General features: G+C 42.5%; 1 protein-coding gene across 1 annotated transcript in view; it reads right to left on the reverse strand.

Annotated features, from left to right (window-relative positions):
- Window positions 1–16,174, reverse strand: part of TET2 (tet methylcytosine dioxygenase 2) — a 75,446-nt gene that overhangs the window by 9,653 nt on the left and 49,619 nt on the right. The window contains exons 2-7 of the mRNA XM_052775135.1: window positions 12,204–15,594; window positions 9,864–9,954; window positions 6,169–6,262; window positions 4,820–5,028; window positions 3,267–3,417; window positions 972–1,061 (exon numbers count right to left, since the gene is read on the reverse strand). Of these exons, the coding sequence (XP_052631095.1) occupies window positions 972–1,061; window positions 3,267–3,417; window positions 4,820–5,028; window positions 6,169–6,262; window positions 9,864–9,954; window positions 12,204–15,594 (4,026 nt within the window). The remainder of the gene's footprint in view (window positions 1–971; window positions 1,062–3,266; window positions 3,418–4,819; window positions 5,029–6,168; window positions 6,263–9,863; window positions 9,955–12,203; window positions 15,595–16,174) is intronic.

The following is a 16,174-nucleotide window of genomic DNA, read 5'->3' on the forward strand; positions in this document are numbered from 1 at the left end:
TACCCTGTCTAGTTTCTACTAAATATGCAGTAAAGGGGCGAGTGTTACGGCAAATAAAAATGGACAGTTTTGTGTTAGTTTACTGTTTCCATTACAGTTGAAAATCTGCTTTGCGCTGGTTGCTATAGCATAATGCTGTCAACAGGAAAGAAAGAAGATGTCATAGTTTGCACTGATGCTGATAGTTTGGAGACTTTAAGTTCTGTGAATGTTTGTAATGGTAGTGAACCTGAGTAACAAAAATGAAGGCCAACAGTTATGCGTTTGCAAGGGGTATGTTGTCAAATTTTGATGCAAATATCTGAAAGACGTTTGGTAAAGGAATGCAGATGAGAGACAGCCACACTGGTAACCCCATAAAAGCTTCAAATGTGCTAGTATCTGTGAACACTGCTTCACAGAAAATGCATGCGCACGATCCCCTCATGCAAGAGGGCTGGTGCAGGCACTTGTGTGCATATGCAGAGCTGAGTGTGTTCAAATATGAAATTTTGCTTTAAAAGCATGTTTGTAATGGCTACTTTGGTGAAAACTAAATTCATCTGCCACTTGAGAGAGCACAACTGAAACTGTGGCTTCAGGACTCGAGTGCAATATGATACACTGCCTTCTAGCACTGTTGCCAATCTCACACCATCTTCATGGCTGTTCTGCTAGTTGGGCTGGTGAATCATGCTAAATCTAGAAATTTGTGTGTAGAGCTGAAGAGTTCTGCTCAAGTGTGAAGTAATTTTATAGTGTTGATGTAGGTGAAAAGATCAGTTCTATTTAGTGGACCAAATTCTGCTAGCTTTACTTTTCAAAGCATTTTAAGTGGAATTGTTCATTTCCATTCATCTTTATCCTGATGTAAAAGGAATGCTGGCACAAAATGTACATAATGGTTTGGTGCAAGGTTGAAGCATTGGGAAGTGTGGTAAAAATCAGGTTATTTGGATGACTGCTCCAGTTCCTTTTTTTCCCCAGCATACCTGGTTGTTATATGCATCAGGTGCAAGCTTCTTGTAGGTAGGTGCCATCAGGGTTGACAGATTCTGCAAATTGGATTCTAGTTTTTCTTCCTGTTAGGAGATGAAATAGAGTTCAATGACATTTCCATACTGTATGTATGGGATCTAAGAAGTTAGGGTCTTTACACAGTTATGTATACACTGATAGTTGTGTAAAGGCCTAGACTGTTATCATTCTTGTTTAGACAGTAACTGTTGTGAATCTCCTTTTAATTTTATTGTTTCACAGACTTTAAAGTAATGAAGTAGTAAAGTAATGTAGTGTGAGCCTTGCAAGAGGACATCACATACTAGAATCTTAATTTGGTTTATATTAAGAAGAATCACATTCTTCAACATGGAGATGTTTTAGATCCAAGTGTGGTGATCCTCATTATTTTCCCCACTGGAGTTTTGGGAAAATAACACTCTTCAGAAAGCATGAGAGAAGTATTATCAGAATGGTCCATCAAGTAAATCTGGCTAATTCAAGGGTTTTGCACATTGCAATGGCAGCACTTCAACACACTGAAATATCTTTTCATGCAGCAATTTAAAATTATTTAAATACTTCAGACTTCAAAAAGTTCCCAATTCTTAAGCAATGAAGAATTGTGGATGTGTCTAGTAGTTGGTGATACAGAGGTAGGAATGACCACGCTTCTTTTTTTCTATAAGAGGTACATACTCTCAAAATGAAGGGCGCTCTAAAAATGAAGTACTCTAATAACATACTCCAAAGTTGTTCCCCATCCTCTCAGGATGAGAATCCCAAATTCAAAACCTTCTTTATATGAGGCCCTTATTTTTAATTTCAAGTGCATAAGAACAGTGGCATACTGGAGTGGTATACTTGTTTTGAGGAGTTTGTATATTTTAGGAATGTGTGAAATGCTGTGAAAAACCTGTTTGAGACAGACATGTGTTTGGTGCATTAAGGATTTGTATCTCCTGCTATGGAACTATATCCTAATTTGGGACTCCAAAATGATATTATGAAATTGTCAAAAATACTTTGCTGTGACGTTGTGGCTGCTGCCAGAACTTGGAGCTTTTGTATGGCCCGTAGGTTACCATTTGTAAGTGTTACTTCTAGTTTTTATTGGTGAGGATCCTATTTGTGTTGTCTATAAACTGTCTATGCTATGGGACCCAGCCCCTGCTCTGCATGTATGATTTGGCTGCCTCCGACTTTGTGTGGGAACAAGACTGCAGGGTAACACCATCTTCCCTGCCTAGCTCTGGCTTCCATGGGAAGTAAACCCAAAAATGCAAGTTGGAAGAGTGCCCTGGTGGGCTCTGGCCAGGTATCCAGCTTAGAAAATTTAGGGGGTTTAGGATTGCAGGCTATGATAAAGGAGGCTTTGTGCCACAGAATGATTGAAGGAGAGCTATTCCATAATTCTTGGGGCTGTAGAAGAGCAGTGGGGAGGAAAAACTGTATGTTAATTATGATGATATTCTAAATAGTGTGCTGTTCTCAGCACAGGCCATAGGATGCAGAAGTACCTGGCTCTCTGATCATGTGAAAGAAATACTTGGATTTGTTGCAAGATACCAGAATACAGTGAAAGCTGTGGACCTCTGCGTCAGTACGCAAGCAAGGGGCTAAATTTGCATGTGCTTGCCACAAAACAGACTGGGCCATTGGAGCCTCCCAGACACATGACTAGCTGGAGGTGCCCAGCAGTCACTGCAGTCATAACTTCAGAGGTATCTTGTGCCCAGGCTAAGGTCAATGGGTTTTTTATTACTCTGACTTGTTTTAAACAGTTGCCAGTTTGCTGTAACACAGAGCCCAGTCTGGAAACATTCAGTGGGGCAGGACTGTATGTAGAATGAGTCTTCCTATCCTCTTCTTCCTATTGTCATCTCAGAGTTTCATCAAGTTTGTCTCCATGCGGTCTGCTCTGGTTCCCAGTTACAATGTTACGTGCCATCAGTTGGTAAACCTTCCACTCTGCCACTGGGGAATGCCCACTTGCAGGCCTAATACAGCAACAATTATTCAGGCCATGCCCTCTCCTCTAATTGTGAAAGCCTGCAAACGTGGCTTCAAGTCTCAAGGATTTTACCAGCTGTCAGAATTTGGACAGTCAATTCAGCTGGCTCAGTGACTGGAATCAATCAGTTTTGACTGGCAGTTACTTAATTACCCTACATGTATGCCATTCAGGCAGGGCTCTTGTCCCTGGTCTCTTGTACTGTATCTCTATTTGCAGAGTGACAGAAAACATTTCCTTGCAAATAAGGCTCATTTTAGAAATGGACACCAACCTCTTTTGGGTCATCCCCCATCAGCTTAAACTTTCTTGGAATCTTGCTTCTGGCAAACTTACAACCATTGTAGTACATGCTCCAGGAGCAACCAAAGGAAAATGAAGCACCACAAGTTTCAGGGTCCAGCCCTTGACACGCGCAAGTCCGTCTGAAAAATAAGAGAATATGGCTGTTAGGAGCGGGCGGGTCACCTCGGGGCACTCCTACAGTAGGCATCGGCATTCTGCCGGCGCTCTGGGGAAACACTGGTCTTGGATCATCTTCCATCAGTAAATAATAAAGAAATGAAAGAGGGAGGCATACACATTATAACAGAAGACTTTATTGGACTGAATGATTTCATGGTTGCAAAACAAGGACTGTGGGGTTTCTACGCTTCTGTGAGAAACCTGGCTTTGCTTGAAAGAGGGTGTGTTTGCGTGGTGCCTTATTAAGTAGTGATATTCATGGTACCTGGAAGGGGCATATGCTGACGGCACTGCAAGAATGTGGGAGCCCTCTGACAGGGGCTAAGCAATAATTCCTGAAATATGACTCTACCCATAAAGCCAAAGTAACATACAGTGATAGCTATGTTAATTTTGGTCTAAATGTTCTTTGCTACGAGAAAGACATGGGAAAACGATGTAGTGCAATTTCTTTAGATTCAGGCTAGCTTCTGTAGGCTTACAGTATAATTTAGTGCATCTAGTTTTTATTTCAAGGTTGAGGTATCTGCTGTCCCAGGCCCTACCGAGATCCCTTCCTTTAAATACACTGAGATGCTTCACAACTCTGGGAAGATGTTTTTCCCTGATTTATCATTTACTTTGCTTTTCTCACAAGGTTTGTTGGTTTTCAAATGGCCTGAAATAGCTGGAAAGGTGTCCTGGTTTCAGCTGGGATAGAGTTAATTGTCTTCCTAGTAGCTGGTATAGTGCTGTGTTTTTGAGTTAAGTATGAGAAGAATGTTGATAACACACTGATGTTTTCAGTTGTTGCTAAGTAATGTTTAGTCTAAAGTCAAAGATTTTTCAGCTTCTAGTGCCCAGCCAACAAGAAGGCTGGAGGGGCACAAGAAGTTGGGAGGGGACACAGCCAGGGCAGCTGATCCAAACTGGCCAAAGGGATATTCCATACCATGTGATGTCATGCCTAGTATATAAACTGGGGGGAGTGGGGGTGGGGGGCTCGCCACTCGGGGACTAACTGGGCATCAGTCAGCAGGTGGTGAGCAATTGCATTGTGCATCACTTGTATATTCCAATCCTTTTATTATTACTGTTGTCATTTTATTAGTGTTATTATCATTATTAGTTTCTTCTTTTCTGTTCTATTAAACCATTCTTATCTCAACCCATGAGTTTTACTTCTTTTCCCGATTCTCTCCCCCATCCCACTGGAAGGGGGGGGAGGTGAGTGAGCGGCTGCGTGGTGCTTGGTTGCTGGCTGGGGTTAAACCACGACAAAAGGTTATGCATATTTCAGGGTAATAGCACAAGTGGAGGTGCCAGCTCCGAGGCTGAAGGTGGGGTTGCAAGTTTGGCAAGCATACCCTTTGTTCCACTTACTCTTCGTTCAGGGCGCACCGCCGGTTCGTGAGCGTGCCGTACTTCCTTAGGGTGTCGGTGAGTTCGGAGTAGAGCTTGTCGGCTAGGCTTGTTGGGATTCCCTCCCAGACCAGGATGAGAATCACAATCACGGCCGTCTCACATGTGTGGCCTGCTCGCTCGCGCACCAAGCAGAGTAGCTTTTCCTCCTGACTGCTTCTGCGGACTACCTGCATCCACAGCAACACACACCCCCGGAGCCCCAACACAAACAATGCGTTTCTTAATGTAAAGAGCAAGAGAAGAGGAAACCTCAGCATTTGTGCGTGTGTGGGGATGTTACGTCTACTTCTGTCTTCCTCTCTATTTGTGGCAACTCAGTCCATTTTTCTCATTTAGTGATATGGGCCAGGGCTACCCTTTCTGTTTAAAGAAGCTGACTCTAAGAGGCTAAGCTTGACTGATGTCATGGAAAGCAATGGTGATGGAAACCAGCTTTGTAAAGGTATCCCCCATGCTCTGATTCAGCAGGAATCTTCTGAATTGGTGCTATGGTACAAGTGGCCCAGTTTGATTCGTGGGCAAAAGGAAGTGAGCAGTGAGATGCCTCCCTGCACAGAGCTGGATGGTGGACACGTGCGCTTAGGGCAGGAGCCACATGGGGAAAGGCAGGCAGCTAAGGGACTAAATAACTGGACATGGGAGCTCTCTCCCTTTCCCTCCCAAACTTAAGCAGCTAAACTTGTAATCAGCCTCTCAGTTTTGTGACCTGCCCTCACTACATACAGACATTACAGTGATGAGAGGAAAGCAATAGATGTTCTTGCTTCTCAGTGCTTGTGCTCCTGTGGGTATTTCTGAAAAAAAGGTGCAGTCTGGCATGCATAAGGACTATAATCATATATCAGTTTTTCCTCATCCTGTCTTTCCCCAGCCTACCCAAACCACTCAGTAATTTGTGCCAAAGTATGACAGTGTTTGCTAAGAGGGTGTCCTAATGCCTCTCTTGAACTGGGAGTGCAATTTAAAAACATCACAGTGGTGTACTTACTGGACTTACTTGTAAGCTAAAATTAAACAGCAGTGAGAATGTCTGGTGGTGTGAATCTTAAATGCAAGCGAAACTGCCTTCTTTCTCAGGTTTTCATACCTTTAAAACAAATTTTATCCTTGCTAGTCTCTGTGCAACAAGTAAATGGAGTGTGAGAGACAGTGGTGGGAGCAGGCTACAGGCGTCCTGTGGTACTGCTGCCTTTGAGCTATTTTAAGTTTCAGAGTGTCAACTAACAGAAGGACATGTCACTGCTGCCTGCTTATATGAACCATCATACTGAACTAGATTAGTCTTAACATTTGTGTACATCACTTACCCATTTAGCAATTGGACATCCTTGAGAACTTTTGCCTTCTTTCCCAGTGTAGACAACCCTCTCAATCCTTATAGCTTTACCCTTCTGTCCAAATCTTAAACAAACAAAAATATGTACAATAAGCAGATTCATTTGGTTCTGCATGAACACTGAAAAGATGGAGCACATTTGCCAGTCTTACCTTAAAAAATAAACACTATGAATTAGAGGAAGGGATGGGCAATGCAGTTTATCTTGCTGATTCTATTATAGTGGTGGATTGATATGTTAAGAGAGGCAAATGTCTCTAATACATCACGGATGAGTAAAAATTATCCATATCACATTAATATTCCCAAACCTTTTAACTGTTTCTGTAGAGAACTTGTTATAGATGACATTTTGAAAAGTGGACTTGAAGTCTCTCTATTTTGGGGAGGAATTTTATATTTTTCTTTCATTTCTGGGTTAAACTTAAAGTTATTACTCTGAAATGTATATAATTAAGTTGTCATGGAACAGCTGGCATGCAGTAGTCACTCTATTAATTTTCTGTGCTTGTTTCTGGCTTAGATACAGTGTGAATCAGTTAAGTCATGATTAATTTGCATCATATCTATTTCCTTTATCATCCGCTCATAAATTGTTACTTATTTACTTCTGCCTGACTTCTATACTGAATTAGGATGACAAGATGCCCTCAAATGATGCTGTCTGTGTGTGTCTTTTTGCGACCAAGGTGGGCAAGCTCAGCTCTTGCTGAAGCATTTAATCAAGTTGATTATGCCATCAAGGCAGAATCTAGCCCCACATACAAGTAGTGCTGTTACTGAGAGCAAATGGGATCCACTTTCCATGTCGTCTGATGGACCAGGTGGAAATGTGCGGCAAATGCTAAGGGAAGCAAATCTTGAATCAATAAAAAGCATCAGACCTGTTAAGCCATTTCCAGGTGTGTTTTCTGGCCAGGCCTCTCACTGGGCTGCTGCAGCTGGGGTGTGCCCACCTGCTGAGCCCCAGAGCACACCAGGTCTCTGGTGAAGCTGTGTGTTAGAAACCTCAGTGTCTGCAACGTTACAGATCCAGCTACCATGTTGACTTGGCTGCATTTCGGGAACTGGGCAAATTGTGCTTCCATCACCCGTTTCTTGAATTCTGCCACTCTCATTGGTGTTACTTTTCTTTTTCTTTTAAAATAACCAAGTGTGGGGACTAAATCACAATCTCCTTTTTCTTTGCCTGTTACCTATAGAGCAATCAAGATAGTTCCTTCCTGTTATGCAGCCATTTAATGATGCCTTGAGAACTTTTGACCTTTCATCCCTCTTGTTTTTGTACTAAAATCTTGGGGACATATTTAAGAGCAAATATTTGTATTTAAACTTCTGTCCTGTAAAGGAAATGATTTTAGATGTGATCTCATTGTGAAATTTCAGTGTCACAGGAAATTATACAAGTAAAATCACTTGTACTACACATGTTCTGCAGGCAACTGTTAGGTCACTTTTTCCTACTTAGGCTTAGATGTTAGTAGACATTTGTTTCTTTAATTAACTACATTAAAAAAAAATTTATATCTTAACATTTTATATTAATTTGCTAATCTGGACTGCAGGACAACTGTGCGGATGCCGCTATAGAAATATGTTGTACATTGCACACTGGAAATGAAATGGACTTTGTCTCAAATCTTTTCAACTGTCACAAAGGAATTTGTGCCTGATGTTTGTCATGCTTGCTTTCAGGGCAAAGCTGATTGGCTTTAAAACCGGAGCAAAACTCACTGAGCATGAAGTAGGGATTGGGAGAAGGAAGAGGTAAAATGTATGTATCCGCCATGGATTCTGCACAAAATTTGTTATGGTATAGCTAAAATATTAACTGCAAGTCTAAGTCTAAATCCAAATCCTGCTTTGTTTGGCAGTGCTGCTACCTTAAAAGTCAATGCATATTCATGGAAAGCCAGTTTAAAAATGCTTCAGTTGTGATTAGTGTCACCAACTGCACACATGTGCTTGAGAGTATCTTTATAGTTAAGTGCTTTTTTTACTTAGGGATACAAAATTAACTAACGAGGAGGAGTTCCGGAGTTATTCAGTCAGGGAATTGCACAGTGCATACCATATGAACAGTTGAAAACTAGCCATTGTTCAAGTGGCTGCTGCTATACTCTGCTGAACCTGGCTGAGTAGATGCATGTTATCTATAATCTCTCAGGATTTCCTTCTGCCAACATGAAATGAAATTAAATGCAAAAAAAAAAAAAAAAAAAAAAAAAAGAAAAAAGGTGAGGTCAATATTAAGGATGAAAAATTACATTCCAAGGTAAAGAAATGAAAAAAGTTTCATTTCTAATAATTGACATCATGACATGAATGACCTTCCTCCTTTATTTACTATTTGTAAATACTATGAGTCAATGAGAGCTCTGGAGATAAATTGTAAGAAGCTTCTCAGGAGGGTCAGTGTTCACTCCCCCTTTGCAGGAAGCAGCTGATTTATGTAGCTTACATACATTTGAGCTGCTCACAAAGCTGAAAACAAGTATTGGGGCAAGCCCTGCACAGGACTCACAGGGAAGGAGGTGCTAAGAAAGAGAAAGGACCTTAGGACTTAGAGGTAATCTGAAGGGTTTAATATGCCCTAAGTGGCGCATGGTCATGCAGTGATGAGCACAAGCTAACAGACCTTGCTAAGAAACAGCACTCCTTACCTCAGACACAGCACTGCAATAATACCCATTTGCTTTTGATTCTGCAACTACCTGGAGCTGCTTCGCAGTTCTGGAGTCCAGATTTTTAAGGTATTAACAAACCAAATTCCCATCTGTCTCTGACTTACTGGGGAGCTTTTTGTTTGCTTGTTTGTTCAGAGGGGAACTGAATTCCCAGATACCTCTAAAAATCTGGTCATTAATGCCTATGCACGCCAAAAGCTACAAGTAATGCAGAATTCACAGTGCAGAAGTCACTTTTGTGACAATTTTTAATTTAAATACCTTAGGCTGGTGGGTTTTGCACTTACACATATTTTTAAATAGCACAGATCATGTATCCATTCTGTGCCATTCAAAATTCCTGGTTTGGTTGGCTTTGATGTAATAAATATATATCATGGGATGCAACACAATACAGGGATTGTCAACAATCAAGATTAGGCTGGGTTTGTGCAATACGCCGAGGAAGGGGGATGTTTTTTCACAAAACTAATTATTGATTCTTGGGCTGAAATCCTATCCAACAACTTTGTGGCACTCCTCTGGACATGACCGAGTTAGATTTAGCCCTTTAGGGTTGTACTATACACTTAGTAATTTGGGAGGGGGGAGCTAATTTTGGAGTTTGGTATTCTGCTCTTCATCTTCCTTCTACCTAGCATTCTCCTACCCAGAGGGAACACCAGGTCCATGCCTGCTTTTGCAGCCATTGCCAACCGTCTTGCTTGGCAGGCTGGTGAATACTTGTTCCTGCTTGGGTTTGCTGGCATCTGTCTCAAAGTGTGCAGCCTGTGCCAGGCAGCAGACTATTAGCCCTGTCAAATATTGTGACTCTCTGGTGAATAGCACAGTGCGTAATGTTGGCAACACTGGAGTAGCTAAGCCTACAAGTAATTACTTGATTTGCAATTGTTTATTTCTTTATGTGCAAAAGCTGGAAAAATTCTGACATCCACAAAAGGATAAATGTTAATCTGCCCTGTGCCTTTGTACTAATTACCTTTCTTCCATGATTTCTCTAATAGCTGCCACATTAGGACCGGCTCCTAGATGGGTATAGAAAGGACCTTCATCTTTTTCAATAATTTGCTCTGTTTAAAACAAAATAAAGGTTATTACTTCGAAGCTTAATTCTTTAATGTAAAAAGTCATATTGCAAAGGTTACATCTAGCTTGTTAGAATACTGCTGTATGGGTCTGGGGTCAGAGTTTTCGAACACTTATGTCTAAAGCATAACCACGCAATTTGTACGAAACATGCAAAGCACGTGCCTAATCCTGTAAATAGCTGTGATACGGACTGTGTGCCTTTTGCTAGCACAAACAGTTGTTTCACAGCTCAGGCTCTACACTGAAATTCAAAAGGCATTTTCCTGTTATCACCGGACAATTGTTTCTCCTTCTCCCACTTCCTCCTCTCCCAGTATCTAGGAGGATAAATGGGATAACAATGGTAAATACTGACGTTAGTGAGCTGTATAGTACTTGTTTTTCAGCAGACATGTTACAGTGTAGGAACCTACAGCTTGAGGAAGTGGCCAGTAATGTTACATAGAGAATTTCTACTACCCACAGACTCTGTGAAATGAAAAAAAGCAAGTTTGCTGAAAGAAATCCTGCACAAGGCTTAGTCAAAATGCTTGTATGCTAAGAATGTGGCCTCAGTTTTCTGTGTAGGTAGGACCATGTCACCATTCACAATATATGCTATATGTTTGGTTTGATACTAGGAGGCAGGCTCCAGCAGTGAGAAAGAAACGGCCAGGCTCTGCTTGGGTTCAGGAGGAGATGGTGGAGCTGTGCTGACTTGTCTGAGGGCTGACTTTATGCTTTCTGCCATGCTAACTCCAAAGGCTGGATGAGGTGATGCTGCTCTTGACGTACAGCCTCCAGATTATCAAGGCGTGCTATAAACCTGAACGTGTCAATGGGGGAATGGCTTAATTTAATCTTCCTAAGGACAAGTATAGGTAGGAAAGAGCAATAAACCTTGTCGATTACACTGTGGCACTGGGTTCTTCAAAGAGGACAGGAACTAAGTTTCATGCTCCTTTACTTCGTAGGGGGTCTGCTAAGACTGGAGAATTAAAATGCAAGTGGAGAATAAGCTCTTTTGCTTAGTTAGCGGTTGCAGTACTGGCTAAAAAAATAGTGAGAATAATGAAATGATTGCCATAAAAACTTGTGCCAACTACATTGGAGAAACTGTCTCAAGTAAAAAAACCCCAAACAACTTCAGTGTTTTCAAAAAACCTACATTTTGTAGGTTGTTTCTTATAAAACAACAAGGAACAGCAAGGAACTGTCTTCCAGCTTTCTTCCTAGGAGCTTTGGAAACACACTACCTCCTCTTTTTGTTTGCACGAATCAACTTTGAGACATAGCCCCAAGCATTCGAAAAGGCAAAAAGGTCCATTTTGCAGTTTTGGAGAAACACTGGTTCAACTTTCCTCTTTTATAGATGGTATGAAATCCCAGTAAGTGAAACTATAACAAGGATTCTTATTTTATTCCAACATTCCCCCCCGCCCCATTTTTGGTGCTGAACCTTTTGTCTCAGCCTGAATGGTTTATCCAGTAGAGTCTGAAAGTGCCTGTTAGACCTGGCTATGTACAGTGTCAGTGCTGCGTGGAAACTCAGGCTACGAGGCCATGCCTGTCGCTCTACTTTGCTTCCCTCTGCTCTATTCTTCCAGCTTTTGGAGATCGGGTATGCTGTGAAGAAACACTGAAGGTCCCCCTCACTGCTCTTTTGGCGCTGCTTGTGTAGCTTCTCTAAGAAACTGCCGATCTCTTTAGCCTTGCAGGAGACAAGTGCATGAAAGGGAGGATAAAATCTTGCAACAAGTAAGGAATAGTCTATCATTCCTTCTTTACTGAGGGAAACTTTAGCAATTTCATGTTAGAGCAAAAAAGGGCATAAGGATCTCAAGTTTTGGACCCAGGACATATTTTATAAATGCTATATCTAACCTTGATGAATAAATTAGATTATAAAGTTATGACCTACTTTTTATCAGCATGTTGTCATTACATGTCTGCTGCTCAAGGAGAATGGATGTGAGGGAATACATTACTGGCCATAAGCATTCTGACTGAAAAAGCAAATAGGTAATTGCTTTATGAAATATTGAGAAAGGGCCTGTGTGTAGGGTTGGATAAGTGGAGTAGGCATAAGTGTATAAAATTGTAATTTTGTAAGTCTTTACTAATTACTGTTCTAAAAAAACCAACCCAAAAAATCCTCCAACACAAACATCCAACTAACCCCGCAATCCCAACTTGAAGGCTCATTTCCTTCCTGTGAACTACTACGGCTTTAGTACATCTCAGCACTTACCAACACAGCTGCAAGATGGGAAATCATACTGGGTTTTGGCAGGTGTGTCCAATAAATTTTTTACAGGAGTATCCAATAACTTGGAAGGTGAGTCTAAAAAATTATTGAGAACAGTTCCAGCTGTTCTTTTGGTCGGGGTTTTCTCAGCAGACGAGTTTGCTTGCTGATCTAAGATTGGGGTCTGAGTGTCAAAATCTGCAGCACTGGTATTTCTTGATAGGATGGTAATAGGGCCTGCTGTTTCAACCTTCACATGTTTAGGTGATTTGATAGTAAAAGTCTTGTGATCAAACAGTGATTTGACCTGTATCTGTTTTAGCTGCTGTTCCATTGTCTCGATGATGCTCTTTTGTTGCATGTTCTCACAGCCAAAGTGCTGATTCTCTTGTTTAATTGTTTTTTTCCACATTTTGTTTTCCAGCTGTCCAGCTGATGGACGCATGCAGACGTTAGACTTTGTGCCAGCCTCAATTTTTATAGGCTTGCGTGCTGCATTGGGACCAATCTCGGTTTTGGGTTGCTGGTATGCTTGTTGCTCCTGTTTTTGCAAGAGATGCCACCTTAGAGCAGCGTGCTTTTGAAAATCCTTAGGGGTTTGGGACTGCAAATGACAGCCTCTCTGGTCTTGGGAGTGTGGGGCAGTTTGCTGGCTGTGTGGTAAGTACCGCTGAGGAATCTGCGTAGCTTGTTGGCTCGGGAGATCTTGGTTCAGACTACCACCATAGCATTGTGTTTGCTGGAGTGGTGGTAGCTGTATAACTGAAGTTTGTTGTGTCTGTTGCTCTTGTTCTTGAAAACAGTGATTCACATCTTGCTTTGTGATCAAGTTATTTGAAAAATACTGCACATGTTGCAAGTCCTGCATTTTGTTGGCTCCAAAGCATTCGATATTTGCAGCGTTTTCTTTCTTCTCAGAAATCAAGTGCACGTTGTTTGGGCAGGGATGCTGCAGACTAGCATTTGCTTTCTGAGTGTAAAGGGGAGCTTTGTTGTTCATGCTCTGTACCTGCTCTAGGCCTAGCTGAGGGTTATGCAGTGGGAATGCTGTTGATTTCATGTACTTATTCCCAGTTTGAAAACATTCATCTACTTTAAGCTGATTGAAGGATGTCCTGTCTAGCGGCTGCTCAGCATTGCTTTGGGAGTGGGAAATGGTTTGGGGCAGGTCTTTATTTTTCATCTGCAGAGCCTGTTGCTGGTTTGGGGTTAGCTGCGGACTGCACGGCAGTTGCACCTGCTGTGCCTGGTTTTGAAGCATCTGTTGCAAAATGTGTGAATGCAAGAATTGGTTGTTTTCCCCTGGCTGGAGATTCAAGTGCTGCTGTTTCAAGGGGGCCCCTAAAGGCTGTTCGGCTTGTTGTTCTGGTCTTTGCTGGAAATGGAGCTGCTGCGGAGGGTGTTGCTGCACTTGGGACTTGAGTAGGGAATCCATCTTCGTGAGCTGTGGCTGCGGTGAGTGTTTCTGGAACGGCAGCTGCTTGTCAGCTGTGGGATGCGGCTGCAGCTGGGAGGTCTCGCTTTTGTACAATGGCGGAATTTGTGCCTGTTGCATTATCTTCTGGCTCTGGGGCTGTCCTGAAGGCCCCTTTAATGCATCAGGACTTCCAGCATACTGTTTTGTATAGGCTGTTTCGGCTGTGTTTACCTGGAACTGAAGGATTGATCGCAATAATGCTTTGCTGGGCTTTTGGGAAGGCTCTCCCTGGCGGAACTGGGTGGAAACCAGTTCTATCCAGGCTGGTTTTGAATAATATTGAGCCTGTTGCACAGGCTCTTTCACTTGGTCCTTTTCTTTGTCCGGAGGAATCTCAGGTTCTCTCTGTCCTGGGAAATGCTGATAGTGTTGCTGCAACTCACCCTCACTTCCGCACACTTGCAGGTTTTGGAGGGGGGGCTCCGACGCCGGCGTCATTTCTTCTGGGTGCTGCTGAATTGAGGCGGCCACAGCAGCTTGCGGGTTGCTTTCACTGACATCTTGTTGTGACGTTTGTGCCTGCTGCGGAAGTCTCTGCTGAGGGTGAAGCTGTTGTTGGCTGAGGCTGGGACTTTCTGACATTGGTCCCTGCTGTTGCCCTTCATTCTTTATCTCCCCAGGAAGAGCTTCATCACATCTGTTGTCATAGGAATGGTGTCCTTCTCGCACCACAACGGACAGTGCACTGTTCTTTTCTGGAGCAGGAGGAGTGGAGGAATCTTTGTAAAACATTGAGTTCTGTTTAAAGAAAGCACCATTTTTTTCTGCTTGCTCAGAAAACCTTTCCAGAGCGGCGCTCTGAGCTTGCAGGTTACTGCTGGAACTTAGAGAGAGGTCTTGGTTGGGAACCTGCCCTATGCTTCCATGAACAGTACTGTTTCCTATGGGTAACTGGTGTGGATCATAGCCTGGAATCTGTTGCTGTAGCTGTAGTTCTGGTTTCTGAAGTGAACAGCTACCTGGCAATACAGGTGGTTTACTGGAGTCTTCTGTGTTGTAGACCTCAGTAACCACTACAGCTGGCACTTGAGGCAGCTCAGAGTTTGAGGTCTGTGGGGAAGTGATCTGCCCTGAGGTATGGGATGAATGCGTTGTCTCATAGGACAACTCATTAGTAGCCTGACTGGTAATGGCATTGATATGAGATGTGTTCTTCTGCATTGCTATGGAAACATGTTCTGGATAATATTGAGACAGTGTTTTCTCCAGGAGTTCACCACGCATGCTTTCCATGGAAGAGGCAGAAACTGTAGCACCATTAGGCATTGGCACTGCCTTGTTCTTAAGTAGTAAGACAATGTCCCCGTTGTGGCAACGAACATTCTCCTGCTCCTGCTTATCCTGAATCAGGAGGTCATGAGGGTTTTCTGAACCACCACTGTTGTATCTTGTAGACTGTATCAAATCTGAAGTTTCATTTTCTTGTCCTGTAAAACTCTCGGGTTTCTTCTCACTGTAACAATTGGAGACGCTTGGTTTTTCATTATTATTCTCTGGCTCAGCTTTTTCTCCGTTTACCTCTTTGTCTTGTTTCACTTTCTTGTTTTCATGAAGTCCATACAGAGAGGGCTCACTAAAAGTGCGTTTTATCCCACCATTTTGCATATATTTGGAATATACTTTCTTTTCTTGTAAAAGGTCGGGGCTAACGCGGTTGTTTGGACTTCCCTTCAGGTAGGGCACTCCATAGTTGCTTTTAATGAATAGCCGCTTGTGGTCTCCATTTACTTCAACTTCAGGCCTCTCTGTTGCTGGACTTCCATTCTGTAGCTTCACTGCAGAAGGCTCTGTCTGGCAAACGTGAGAAGATTGCGGTATTAGAAATGGACTCAATCTATTGCCGTCAACATGGTTGGTTCTGTCCTGTTCCATCTGGCCTGCTCCGGGGCCATCCACAAGGCTACCCTCCGAACGTATCTGAAAGAGAAAAGAAACGGGAGAGAATCCAAGTAAATTTTAGTTTCCCTTGATGGACAGCCAATTACCGACAATTCCTGCAGCATTCAAGCACCCATTGTCCTGACCAACTCCCACACACATGAGCTTGCAGGCATACCTGAGGGGTGTTTCACTATCATACCACATTTTGCAGCCCCATGTCTCCCTTTTTCTTGAAGGTTTGTTCTTCAAGTTGAAAAGAGAGTGAAAATACAGTGGTTCCTTACCACAATTTAACACACAAGCAGATATTTTACCAAAAAAATCTCTCCTAATGGTGCCAACAATATTCTCTGCTTTTGAATGATTTGCATGGACTTCTCTGGCATCACTTCTTCTCCTTGGTAAGGCAGAAAGTCATGCCAAAACCATGGTTCGCAGACTTGGTGCTAATCCCGTTATTTGATTAAGTGTGCCAAACGCTTTTGTGTGACTTGAAGGATTATTGCCACCAAGCTTGCCAATCAGAGGGGAAAAGCTCCTTTTTTTCTGTCTTCAGTTGCCTGACAAGGTCTTTTAAAACTGGCATTCCTAAAGACCACGCAAGTGGCACAATACA

This window comes from Harpia harpyja, chromosome 2, assembly GCF_026419915.1.
Source record: "Harpia harpyja isolate bHarHar1 chromosome 2, bHarHar1 primary haplotype, whole genome shotgun sequence".
Taxonomy (NCBI): domain Eukaryota; kingdom Metazoa; phylum Chordata; class Aves; order Accipitriformes; family Accipitridae; genus Harpia; species Harpia harpyja.